The sequence below is a fragment of the Rhamphochromis longiceps genome, linkage group LG11 (genome assembly GCF_057381845.1).
Source record: "Rhamphochromis longiceps isolate RC_006_pf linkage group LG11, R_longiceps_female_GT1.1, whole genome shotgun sequence".
Classification (NCBI taxonomy): Eukaryota; Metazoa; Chordata; class Actinopteri; order Cichliformes; family Cichlidae; genus Rhamphochromis; species Rhamphochromis longiceps.
This window is the reverse complement of record NC_140567.1, coordinates 33,058,384-33,072,032: the sequence shown is the minus strand read 5'-3', so window position 1 is coordinate 33,072,032 and position 13,649 is coordinate 33,058,384. Positions and strand designations below refer to the sequence as shown.

The following is a 13,649-nucleotide window of genomic DNA, read 5'->3' as shown; positions in this document are numbered from 1 at the left end:
ATGTCGAGGAGCGTGTCAGGCTACATTTCACTGTGTGTTATACTTGTATAACTATGCATGTGACAAATAAAGAACCTTGAACCTTGAACTCCTCCACTTGGGGCAAAAACTCGTCCCTGACCCGGAGTGGGCAATTCACCCTTTTCCGGCTGAGGACCATGGCCTCAGATTTGGAGGTACTGATTCTCATTCCCACCACTTCACACTCAGCTGTGAACCTTTCCAGAGCGAGCTGGAGGTCATCACTCGATGTAGCCAGCAGAACCAGTTTGTTTGTTCATTTGTTTTTGTTAGTGACATAAGCTTTACATCTAATCCAGGACAGAGCCATACACTTTCAATTCAATTCAATTTTATTTATATAGCGCAAAATCACAACAACAGTCGTCTGAAGGCACTTTATATCGTAAGGTAGACCCTACAATAACACATACAGCGAAAAAACCCAACAATCATATGACCCCCTATGGGCAAGCACTTTGGCAACAGTGGGAAGGAAAAACTCCCTTTTAACAGGAAGAAACCTCCAGCAGAACCAGGTTCAGGGAGGGGCGGGGCCATCTGCTGCGAGCAGTTGGGGTGAGAGAAGGAAGACAGGATAAAGACATGCTGTGGAAGAGAGACAGAGAATAATAACAAGTGTGATTCAGCAGAGAGATCTATAAACACATGTTTAGTGAGAAAGGTGACTAAAAAAGAAATACTCAATGCATCATGGGAATCCCCCAGCAGTCTACACCTATTGCAGCATAACTAAGGGAGGATTCAGTGTCACCTGGTCCAGCCCCAACTATATGCTTTAGCAAAAATAGAATAGAATTCAACTTTATTGTCATTGCACATGTCACGAGTACAAGGCAACGAAATGCAGTTTGCATCCATCCAGAAGTGTGTTAGCTATGATATAGATATATTACAAAATATATAAAAGGAATATAAAAGGAATCTTTTAAGCCTAGTCTTAAAAGTAGAGATAGTGTCTGTCTCCCGAATCCAAACAGGAAGTTGGTTCCACAGAAGAGGGGCCTGAAAACTGAAGGCTCTGCCTCCCATTCTACTTTTAAATACTCTAGGAACAACAAGTAAAGCCTGCAGTGCAAGAGCGAAGTGCTCTAATGGGGTGATATGGTACTATAAGGTCAAGATACGATGGGGCCTGATTATTTAAGACCTTGTATGTGAGGAGCAGGATTTTGAATTCAATTCTGGATTTAACAGGAAGCCAATGAAGGGAAGCCAAAACAGGAGAAATATGCTCTCTCTTTCTAGTCCCTTTCACCTCACACAAAGTCAGGTATTCATGTCTTCCAGGGACGACTGTTAACATAGCGACCATCCATTTCATGTCTCCTATTACTCTGGAATTCTTGAACTGGAAGTGTTGGGAAGGTTACTTTTAAAACGTATTCCACTACAGATTACAGAATACATCCCCCAAAATGTAGTTTGTAACTTATTCTGTTGAGTTACTCAATGTGAGTTGCTTGTTTCTTGTGTGACTGCAGAATGCCTCTCACAGATGTCGTTATGATTCCCATCTATGGCATTATAAGTGATGCCAAATTCATAGAGCACAAACTGCAAAACAACAAATGTATAAAAATAATTACACCTCGATGTTTGTCAGTAATCACAATTAGGTTACTACATTCAGTAAAATGTTTAAATTTCATTTATTTATAGAAAAGCAATTGACAGCAGCAGCTGCTTTACAGTATGGAACGCCAGGACTGCCATAATGAATTAATTAAATACACCATTAAATAATTAATTAAATGTGGCAATAATTAATTAAAATAGGAAATAATTAAATAAATATTTTTGACAAATTTAATTAATCATTTTGGCACAGTTGACTCCTTCAGGTCTCACCATGAAATAATTTTATCTGTCAACCTCACCCATCAAACCCAGTGGGCGGGGTTAACGCTGATCGAGTCAAAACAATTGCTTTGGCCTGGTGGCCGTTGTTTTTAGAAGGCGTTACTGCACGCCAACAACCAGCATGTGGAAACTAACAGAACTGAAATTTTAAAAACCCTGTTTGTGTGCCACCAAATACCATTTTAATATTTTTTAGCCAAGAATGTAGTGGTTTAATCTTCAGATATCTGGTCAGTTTGTCAAGGTAGAGCCTCTTTGCAAAAGTGCTTCGATGATTTCGGAGATGTCTGCCCAGCCCAGTCTCACGGCAAAGCGTGGGATAGACCCGCTCGCTTCGCAAGCAATCGAGCTGTTATTACAACCGACAAAGCGCAGGCCCCGGTACACAGCTGTAATAACCCCCAGTGTACACTGACTTCATTTACTGAGGTTATATTTATCGGGTTTTTATTTCCTGATGTTCTTATGTGTCATACATGTTTCAGTCGCCAATTCTGAATTATAACTAACATTAAAAATATGTTTAAGGAGGAGAGAGAGCAAATAAATTCGATTAACAGCTGATCTTTGGGTTTTTGTTCAGTAATAGGCGTGGCCTGTGTATAAATGCATAAAAGAAATAACGTTGGTGTTTCCGTCATGTAGTAACTGCTGACTTTAACTGTACAAAGGTTGTTCGACACTATGACACACATACAGACTTTATGATGTTCGACTAATATTTTTATTGTGAATATTAATCATGAGGGTAAACGGCCCTGTACACCACGGAGCGAGGTCAGCATATCCACGATATCTTCAGCTCTCTAAGTTAACACAGAGTTTCCCAGCTGACCACTCTAATGGTCATCTACGAGTAATTCACGGGTCATATCAATATGATTTTACAGAAAATCATCCTTATTACTGCCAACTATTCCAGAGACATGAAAATCTACAGCATAAAGAACACAAAAATATAGCAGTCTAACACAACACTGTAACAGAGATGAACGCTCAGTTTGTCTCAGATCAAAGTGGAATGAATGTGATTGGTTGAACAGGTGTTGTGATCTGTGTTATCTGCATTTTCATCAGCAGCAGATTAGAATAACAGTTATACATTTAATAAATCACCAAATTAATACACGCAAGAAACAATCAAACCTATGCTGACAATTTGAGTTTGTATTCCCTCAGCTGCAGACTCGCTGCTGTTTAAATGTTTGAGAGCAAAGATTAGATATAAAACGTCAAACATAGACTAAGGCAGGGGTAGGCAACCTTTCTGATGATGAGTGCCATTTAAATTTTCCTCAGAAGCCAGTGTGCCATATGAGTGCATTAGCAATAAATTTAATAACGCTCTATATTAACAGTTACACACTATATAGAACCACTTTATAGAATTATATTTGTTCGCAGATGTTGGCAGCTATCAGCGAATAGTTATCAGCTATTTTGAAACAAAAAAAAGACACTCTTTATCCATAACAGCAAATGAACTGTACAACAGAAAATACAAATGCTATTTATGGTCTCCTCACAACAATGATAAGTAAAAAAAACTGGGCCAATATGGCATATTTGTTAATACAGAGACCAACAGGTCTCCGAGTGTCCAGCATTCAGACGGCTACCTGAGGACACTCTTCATGTGAGAGAAAATCTGCTCACACAGACATGTAGAGCCAAATACTGTCAATAAGGCCTCTGCAATGTTCTGAAGACAGTTAAGCTTGTCAGGTAGTGATGTCCAGCATGTGAAAATGCAGCTCCATGAACACGCACAGCTGTGGATTCCAGCTGCTTCGATGTCGCATTAACTGGCATTAAGACAAATCTAGCTGCTCATTAAAGATTTCTGGTTTGATCAGAAAATAACACATTGGTCCATACACCTGAAAGTCTCAAAAATGCATTGTGAATTCTGTCTCGTGTATTTCCATGGTGCTGATGCTGTGCTGAGCGGACAGATCCTGAAGCTTTTGAAGTGTCGGAATGTGGAAAGCTAACAACGTCCCTCTCACCAGTAGGCTAAGTTATTTTTAGCCAATTACAAGTTGAATCTGGTAGTTGGGGTTGTTAGCTAAGATACCGTCATTAAGAAGAGGCACAACTAATGTGTCTATGCGAGCTGATATGCAATGTACATCGCTGGCCCGGCCATTTATTTTTTAATGCACCTTCTCAGATTAATTCATTGCATGTCGTGCCCAGGAATGGACTGGGACAAAAAAAACAGCCCGGGCATTTTGACTAGAGACCGGCCCACCAGGTATTAAAGCCATTAAGCCTTTGAATGAAAACAGACGCTGTTGTGACAGTGATGTACACTGTCTTGTTGGTATATGTATGATTTCTATACATTTTATGTCAGATAAAAACTTGTAAGCTTCAGATAATTATTTAATAACAGCCAGACATTTTAAATGAGAATAAGAAAGTATTTCTTTGTGCCCCCCTTTCCCTGTTAATGCCCTACCTGGCCCCCCTGGCAAAACTTTGCTAGACCCGCCCCTGCACAGTTACCAGCTGTCAGCTACTTAGAAAAGGATCCTGGTGTTACTTGTCTCTCAGAAACAGTTCATAACTTCCCTTCAACTCATTCATGTCACCTAAAAGGTAAACCTGTTTCTCCATCACCTGTTCAGCTCTGATGATTCAGTAAGGACATCTCCTGGTCTCATCTTCATGTTTCCCTCTCACCAGATAACCAAACCGACATCATGACCAGCAGCTTTTACGGCTGTGGCTCCAGCAAACATCAGCTGATACTAGAAATTAATATTAAATAAATTCTAACAACAACAACGTGCTGCTGTTGTTTAGTGCAACATCCGGCGGTTTCCTCTTTCTGGCGCAAAGTGGGAGATAAACAAACAAGAGAGAAAAACCGATCAGCTGATCATTGATCAGTTTCATGATTGAAGTAGCAACAGGAGAGGGAGGAGGAGAGAATGAGAGAAGAAGCAGCAGCTGTGCAGCAAAGACAGAATAACTCCAGCTTTGTGTCTTTTTTTCATTCTAGCTGAAGTACGGGACAAACTGTGTTCATTTTCAGCTCAATACGAAACGCATAATATTTTCTCTGAATGAGGGAGGATTCCGTCTTTTTACGGGAGGGTTGGCAACTCTACTAACTAACCTTAAAGTTCGCTACAACAATGCTGATGAAAACTCCGTCATGCTAGCTAGTACACAGTATGAGTTATTATAACTGACTGTAAAAAGTCAGCATAACAAAAATAAACTAAACTTGGTTTATATCTGACCCAGATAGACTGCAGGTCATAACTTCTTACCTGAAGTTCAGTTCACCTGACACTCGGACCGGCGGCCGCCTCGGGGCTCTCCTCCTCCTGTCTCCCCTGCTGGCCTCCACCACTTGCTAATGTTACTGAATCTGTGGAAGCTCCGCAATAGCCACCACCAAACAACTGAGTTATTTTTACACATCTCCCAGCATCTGGCCAATCCACCACCTTTCAGTGTTTATACCGTTATGGAAAAACAAAAACAAAAAAAGATCGGCCCATAAAAACGAAAAATCACATCGGCCCACCGGTGGCCAGTCCAGCTATGACCAGGCGGAAAGAGACGATGTTCGGTGAAAACGAGAATCTGTGAATGCAACATGTGGAACACGGAGAGTGGAATATGTGAACAAACCGGTTAACGTAACCCCCCCCCCCCCCCCCCCCCTCAAAAAAACAAAACAAAAACAAAACAAAAAGAAAAACAGTTAAGCTGGATCACCGGGGCTGTGAGCTCGGTACACTCTGCATGCTGACTGTTAGCAGAGCTAGTGACATCTCTGAAAACATCTGAGCACTTTTGCAAACATGTTCTATGTTGACAACCTGACCAGACGTGAAGATTATGCCACTACATTCGCGGCTAAAACACTGTTAAAAGTGTAGTTGGTGACAAAAAAACGGGGTATTTTAAAACTTTACACCAGCACCACCATTGCTGCCTGTGATTTGAAATACATTCTGGGATACCTGGCTGCCCCAAGTCCACACAAGCAATCGATTATCTAGGATCGACCTGTCTTGACTTAACTTTGCACGGCAACCAATCAAATGTTAGAGAAGCTGCAGTGGCACCGTTAACCCCGCCCACTTAGTTTGATGGGTGAGGCTGACAGATAAAATGATTTCAAGGCCGGACATGAAGGGGACAAAAAGTGCCAAAACGAATTAAATAAATAAATCATTAAATAATTAATTAAAACTGTCAATAATTATTTAAATGTGTTATTAATTAATTAAATATGTCAATAATGAATTAAATGTGTCAATAATTAATCAAATGTGTCAATAATTAACTAATTAAATGTGTTGTAAACATTTATCTAATTAATTATTGCCACGTTTAATTAATTATTACCACATTTAATTAATTATTTAATGGTGTATTTAATTAATTCATTATGGCAGTCCTGGCGTTCCATATTACGGTGCTTTAGATTGTAAGGTAAAAACCATGATAAAGAGAAAACTTCAAACAAAAAAACTTTTACGTTCTTACAATATAAATATTATATTGTACGAACGTGATAATTATGTATATTGTAATAACGTGATATTATGTTGTTCAAACGTGAAAAGTATATTGTTAGAACAATAAAGTTTTCACGTTATAACGTAATATAGCTCTATTTTTCTTTTGGGTGGCAGGTCTATGCTTCCGTACCCTATGAATTTGGGAAAACATTTTCGAGTTACTGTGTATCTAAAACTGTAAGAGAAACCTTGCACAGTTATTCTTCACAAGCTTTACAGCTAATCGAGGACAGAGCCATACACTTCCACCTCACACAGAGTCAGGTATTCATGTCTTCCAGGGATGACTATGTTAACATAGCGGCCATCCATCCCCATCCCGTCACTTGCGTTACAGTGGAACTCTTGAATGGAACCTCCTGGGATGCTTGAGATCACAGCACACCTGGCAGAAGAAGCAGAGGTTATTTGGTTAACCCAAGACGTTTACCAGGACGTTTCACATTGGATTCTTCACTTGGCAGTGTGGAACTGCAAAATTTGACAACCCCAAAGGTGATATTGGGCAAATTAAGTCAGATAAGGTTCTTGCTTTCTATGAGTGGAATCACAGAAATTTTTGTTCATACTCATTTTCTGTTTGGATTTTGGTATTTTCCTTTAAGAGGACTAATATTCTTTACCTCATTTATTTGGACTCCCACATTAACCTGAATATGGTTCACATTTATGATTTGTATTTTATCAACACACTGCTGTACAATAAATTTGCTCTCATCAGTTTTGGAAGATGCAAATGTCCCTATAGTTCCAGTTTGTAATTAATTTAATTTCTATTAAAGTTGCAGTTTTTAGTGTGCATTGTACCTGGGATTATAGTTGCCATTGTTTTCAAGAGAATCTCCGATGCGGATCTCGGCTCCATTTAGTCGTTCTGGGAGAGAATCTATTACATTCAGTACCTTAACAGAAAAAACTTTATGGGTTTTGCGCAGATCGAGTCGCCACCAGGGACTGAAGTCAGGTTTGGTATGAGTGCATGATGCCCCACCCCATATGCCGTTATAATTTCCATCTATGGCATTATAGGCAATACCAATTGTATAGAGTGAGGACTGTGAGGCTTTTCCTTGAAGTGCAAGATTTTCTCCTGCAAAAGAACAAATTCATGAAAAAAAAATTAAACATTGATGTCTTGTCAATAATCATGTTTCGGCGTCAAGAAATGCATTAGATTCAATTACATTTTTCAATTCAGTTTTATCTATAGAGAAACATTTACTTTAAAATTATTTTTATTATAAGGTAAAAAGTCTAAAATACCCGAGATAAAACCCCAACAATCAGGTGATCCAACATAAGAAAACACTTGTCAACGGTGGGAAAGAAGAACTCTCTCTTCATACAAAGAGACTCTGCACAGAACCAGGCTCAGGGAGGTCATTCCATCTGCCTTCACTGGTTACACCTACCAGCCACCAAGGAGGCATCCAAGTCAGATGCCAAACCACCTTAACTGACTCCTTTTCATGTGGAGGAGTAGCGACTTTACGTTTAGCCCCTCTCAAATGAGCTCCACACTGTATAACTAAGGCTGACCCCAGGTACCCCACAGAGGAAGCTCTTCGTATCTGCAGTTTGATTGTTCTGATCACTACCCAAAGCTCGTGGCCATGGGTGAGGGTTTGGGCATATATTTACCAGTAAATCTAGAGCCTTCCTTTCAAGCTCATCTATGTTTTCATTAGAATCGAAGATTGCAGCTTTCACTTTATTGCTAGAGCCACGCCACTTGTCCAGTTTGGGTCTGGAGTGCACACACAGCTTCCCCTCTAACCTGCCTAACACTTTTCCCAGGATGATTTTAATTCAAATCAGCTTTAATTACATAGCCACAATTCATAATAATAGTAATCACAATATCTCAGTGTGCTTTATATTGTAGAGTAAACCCCCTACAGTATCAGAGAGAGAATCACAGCAGTCATACAAGCCCCTTTGAGCAAGCCTTGGTGAACGTGGGAAGGAAAAAAAACACCCTTTTAACAGGAAGAAACCACTGGCAGAACAAGGCTCAGTGCTGCAAATGGTTGTAATGGAGGACCTTTCATCCAGTCTTGAAAACATACCTGTAGTTTAAGAAACCAATTTGTATCATCTGGTTCCAAACATAAATATAACTGCACAGCAGTGAAAATATATATGCTCTGACTTCTGATAACAATCCCTAATTGAACTTTTCTGTGAGCGAAAAACTGTTTACTTGTTTATATGAACAGTTTAGGATAACTATTGAATTGAATCTTTATTATGAACATGTTTAAAAAAAAGTGTAACAACAGAGAAATAAAAAGAGACAAACAAAGCATTACAAAAGGAAAACAAACCAACTACAACTACAAAAAACTTTCATGTTCAAAAAGAAGTAAGCCTAAACTTATTTAATCCCTCCCCCCTTCCCACTACCTAGTAATCAATAGACTTCTCCTTTTCTTCCTGTTTAAAATTTCAACACATTGTATTTACATATTGTACATATATTGTATTCTAGGAAATATGAAGTTACTTTTGTAAAATGTTTTATTCAGAGTTATCAAATGCTGCAGTGACGTCTAGCAATACACAAGTACAGAGATGAACCCAATCCCAGAGACAATAAAGAGATCATTGGTAACCTTTGCTAGTCCTTTCTATGCTTTGCTGAATTATGAACCTTTTCTTTTTCCTTTTTAGGCTGGACAAGAAAGCTGGAATAAGTAAAGGCTTCTGAATTAATGATTTAATTACTTCCACCTTAAAAGCCTTTAGCCTCTTAATACAGATTAACTGATCATATTTAAAATCAAAGCACTGATTAATGATAAGAGTTCTTTGTAGGAATGTGGACTAGTAGATATATTGATAGTGTGGATAAAGGCGTTACTGAAGTTAGTTCAGAGAAATCAATAGGAAGCAAGCAGTCTAAATAAATATCAGCAGTTACATAAATAAAAGAAAAAACATTTCTTTTAATTTATTTTAAATAAAAGAAAATTCATGAAGCAAACTCTTTGTCGTCATGGTTACAGTGATGAACACTAATGACGTGCTGGCTTTGCAGCTTTTTTTAGGAAATAAAGTACTGGGTGTTTTTTTTTCACGTTTCTATTTGAAATTGTTTAAACTTTATTGCACTTCATATATCTATTGTTAAACTGCTTTAATATCAGCTTGAAACTCTGGATACCGGAGTTTGGCAATATAGCTGCATACCGTGCACATTTACTCATGTAGTAGTTCAAATTCTCACCAGTTGGAGCGTGATATCCGTAGACTTCCACTTCACAGAGTGCGAGGATCCTTTCTGAACCAGGAAGAGTCAAAGTTACATAACGCCCCTCCACACGACCAGCGAAATTCACAGTGTAGGATTTGCCTGCACCAACTTCAGAAATTTTTCCAACCCTAACAAGAAATGTGTGAGAAAATACAATTTACCATGGCAGCAAATATCAGAACATATGATAGTCAGCGCGATCATTTTTAATTAGTTAAATTTGCTGGTAGCTCCAGAGCCACAGACATGGCACAGAGAGGAGATTGGAGTGAGTGAATAGGCCTTTAAGACAGGTGCCTGCTGTACTCTCAGTTTTCATACTGGTATTTCTTTTTTTTCTTTTTTTTCAAACTGTAAGCACTCCATAACTATAGCACAATACTCACAGAGTCATTGGCACTTCTTTCACTTTATTCTTCTTGTGTTGTGCTGACAAAATTGACAAAAACTGTAACTTAATATTCTCTATTTCAATATATAATGGAATGATTTAATATAGGAATCTATTGTAGGGAGTGCCAATAAAAAGAATATGGGCATCTAACAATGTCAGTCCTACAGCAACCTCTCCTGTTGCCGTTCAGGAAAACAGCAATAAACAAACACTGCAAAGGTAAAAATGAGTAAAATGCCAAAACAGGATAACCAGAACAAAAGACAAAGAATCACAGTGTTGTTGGTAATTCCTTATTGCTCTATATTTACTAACTTTGGGTTATTTAAGCCATCATTATTCAAAGAGTTGCCTATGTAGATCTCCAGCCCGTTGAGCTCTTCATGACAGCAGTCTCCTCTGTTGGTGATGGTGATGGAAGTGACAATGTAGGACTCAAGCAAGTCCACTCTCCACCAGGGGTCAGTCTGTTGATCGGTGTGCGAGCATGATCCATGGCGAAGGTCAGAATCACGGTTTCCATCAATTGCAGCGTAGGCAGCCGACAATACCGTACTCATACAGGTTGACTGGGTTGCTTTGCCACGCAGGGCCACATTTTCTGGCAATAGCATAATGCAAATGAAAGATATCATGAAAGGACATGCATTCAAGCAAGCAGCTGAAAATGAGCACCCATCCAAATGTACCTCATTTAGTTACTTCCTCACGTAGTTAGCTTGATAACTCTGTTTACAGTAATACAGTGACTGTAGTATATGAACATATTTGGATAGGCATATTTGGTAGAGATGCAAAATATCAACAAACACAACTGCTGGTTAGTTTGCTTAGTCAGCAAAGTCTACCCATGATTCAAAATGATTACATAGGATGCTGAACTTGGTGAGCCAAAAGAATGGTTCGAAAGAAAGTTCTTACTGTAGAAACTAAAAAACTGACTCCTTCATGTGTTTTTTGGAAGTATTATTGTCTTACATGTTATGTAAGACACTGATGTTGCTGGATGCATTACTTACATAATGCATCCAGCTCTAAACAAAAACTGCAGCAACTGCAAATAACGTAACACATTACACTCTGTTAAGTTTCTGTTATACTTCTTCACTCTCTATCTCTACCTGATGATAAACTCATTGCCTCTTATTAATAATAAGAGGCAATGAGTTTATCATTGTCATTTTCACATCACTATCTTTTACATATATCTACTTTTCCTTAAAAAAAAAGAGTCCATATATACCCAGATCATACTTACGATAGGTGCATGCTGAGGACATTCCCAGGAGAAGGAGCAAAACCAGTGATGGAATGTGTTTCATTGTTGCTACTGTTCACACTGAGAAATACATTCGGGAAACGTGCTTGAATTCACCCCAACTTGCATATTTTTTAAACTCTAAACTAAATTTAAACAAAAATAAAACACATTTATGTGAAGTAAAAACAAACAGTGGCCCTCTTAACCCCCTTAGAGAATATTTTACGTCTTTAAATGAAAACTACATACCTTATAATCAGATGAGGAGCTGCTGTTAAGGATTGTTACTTATATTCACATCCAACCAGGGCACATGAGCTTTGTTTATCAATAACCCACCGAGGACTTTGTCCTTTTACTTGTAGAGATAAGGCTCATTTCAGTTACCAAACAAAATAGGGTATTGGGAGCTTCTGATGTTTTTGTAAAAAAGCATTGGTAAATGCAGGCTAGCTCTAAGGTTTATGGTACCATGCGTATTAAAACTTAAAAAGAAAAAGTGAAAAATAGAAAAACTGGCAAGAATAATAAAAACAAGAGGAAAAACATTTCTCAAAAAAGTTAAATGGGTTTCATATACTCAAGTCAATCTCAAGTGGGTTAAATCCAAAAGTAAATCCGACCCCAACCTTAGTAATGAACTGACTCGCTTCTGGTTTATTCAGTTTTCAACAAATATAAGCAAAATCTGAAACGTTATGCTGAATATGCCACACTATTGTAATTTTTTCTCATTTATAGGGCCGTGCTAATGTGCTTGGAGCAAAAAAAGAGCTCCTGTTCCACTCCCTGTGATTCGTGTACAGGTTTTTCTGTTGAATATAAAGGATTTTGCTCACTAATCTACCAGATATTTATCAGCTGGGGTTTGAAATTCCCAGTACCGGTATCATAAAGTGCCGTTATCAGCTCAGCTGGGATTTAAACAGTACACCCCTTTTACTGGGCACGTGACACATTTTTTATCTCTTGTGCTCGATTAAACTTGTGAAGGGTTTTAACAAGCTACTTTTTTTAACTAGTGGATTTAATTAGACTAGAGATTAGAGAATTAGAGAAAAGTAGAATGTAGTGTAGAGTGTAGTGTTCAACCAAAAACAAATAAAGTAAATCAATAAAAAATAAAATAAAATAAAATAATCATTTCACCACTTTTTGGAAACACTTTCTTAACTTTTAGATTATATGTTAATGTACTTTATTTACAAGAAGTAAACCTATGTGAAGACAGCTTTATTCTCTTATTCTTGAACAGACATAGATAGATACTGAAATCTACATGTTATTGAGGTTTTATTTACATCACGGTGTAGTCATGTAAACTTGCTCCACCTCCTGGCTCTGTACAGACACAGGCACAAACTAAGCTGAAAAGAGTCTTGTATTACCTGACAAAAAATAATCTCTCTTGAGGTTAAATCTGGCCAAAGCTGGTAGGCAAAAAAAAAAAAGTGTCACCACAAGATGGCGCCATCCTGACTGCTGCTCACAAATAGTCAACTTTGTCTATCAAATTACATGACAATAGTTAATTTATATTGCACCATAAAATAGCTTTGAAAAGTAAAAGTGCTAATTTAGTACATATAACCCCCCCCCCCCCCCCTCCAAAAAAGTAAGACTGAACTCTCATATAAGTCTCATATTATGTTTGAGTAGTTAAAGCAGAAAAAAAAATCTGTAAGCAACACCAAAAAAAATTTAAATTGTGTTTTGTTACTATAATGTGGCTACTTGGATCTTGTTGGCAAAAACACATTCACTGGATTATAAAAGTTCATACGAAGATTCAAGGTACCGTCCCTACACACTGCTCCCCGGGCGCCTGCTTAGTGGGCTGCCCACTGCTTCACTGAGTGAATGGGTCAAATGCAGAGAAAAACAAGTAATTTCCCCATGGGGATCAATAAAGTATCCATTATCATTATCATTATTATTATCAAATCTGTATGTTGCAGGAAAAAGTATCAAACCACATGAGAACAACAGACAAGAGTAATATAATAATAATGATGATAATCAAATGAATGAATACATTTTAGACATTAATCTTAGATTAAAAAAACAAACATTACTTGTAATGGCTATTATTAAGTTATTATATCAACCCGGTCCCATTTTTAAATTTTTTTTAATTTTACATACCATGGCCCCAATACGCCATCTTACTTTTAACATAAACTAACTTCAAAAAAAAAAAAAAGGAGGAACCTTCTCAGGTGCCTACATTTCCCATGGACCATCTGATATTCAGGCTCGCGAGACTTCAAATTACTCAACACGTTTGCGGCTGCGCAATGTCAT

General features: G+C 38.0%; 1 protein-coding gene across 3 annotated transcripts; it reads right to left on the bottom strand.

Annotated features, from left to right (window-relative positions):
* Nucleotides 1–318: 318 nt before the first annotated feature.
* On the bottom strand, nucleotides 319–11,671 carry LOC146659609 (uncharacterized). Of its 3 annotated transcripts, XM_085423735.1 has the most exons (7): nucleotides 11,595–11,671; nucleotides 11,343–11,423; nucleotides 10,400–10,685; nucleotides 9,664–9,818; nucleotides 7,242–7,524; nucleotides 6,689–6,819; nucleotides 324–609 (listed from the first exon to the last, which is right to left on the bottom strand). In XM_085423735.1, exons 2-7 carry the CDS (start codon nucleotides 11,404–11,406, stop codon nucleotides 542–544), a joined length of 987 nt encoding a protein of 328 aa, XP_085279861.1. In that variant the 5' UTR covers nucleotides 11,407–11,423; nucleotides 11,595–11,671; the 3' UTR covers nucleotides 324–541. The 3 variants fall into 3 exon arrangements, with proteins under 3 accessions (XP_085279859.1, XP_085279860.1, XP_085279861.1); XM_085423733.1 differs by having other exon boundaries at nucleotides 319–6,819; XM_085423734.1 differs by having other exon boundaries at nucleotides 319–6,819; nucleotides 11,343–11,652.
* Between the last annotated feature and the right edge of the window lie 1,978 nt (nucleotides 11,672–13,649).

Bases quoted from the DNA above. Each gene is read 5' to 3' on its own strand.
- LOC146659609 (XM_085423735.1), bottom strand. From the start codon at position 11,406: ATGAAACACATTCCATCACTGGTTTTGCTCCTTCTCCTGGGAATGTCC. The intron at 7,525-9,663 runs GTGAGAATTTGA...GTTCTTTTGCAG, and splicing joins CGGATATCACGCTCCAACTG to GAGAAAATCTTGCACTTCAA. The intron at 610-6,688 runs GTGAGGTGGAAG...TCTCTTCCACAG, and splicing joins ACATGAATACCTGACTCTGT to CATGTCTTTATCCTGTCTTC.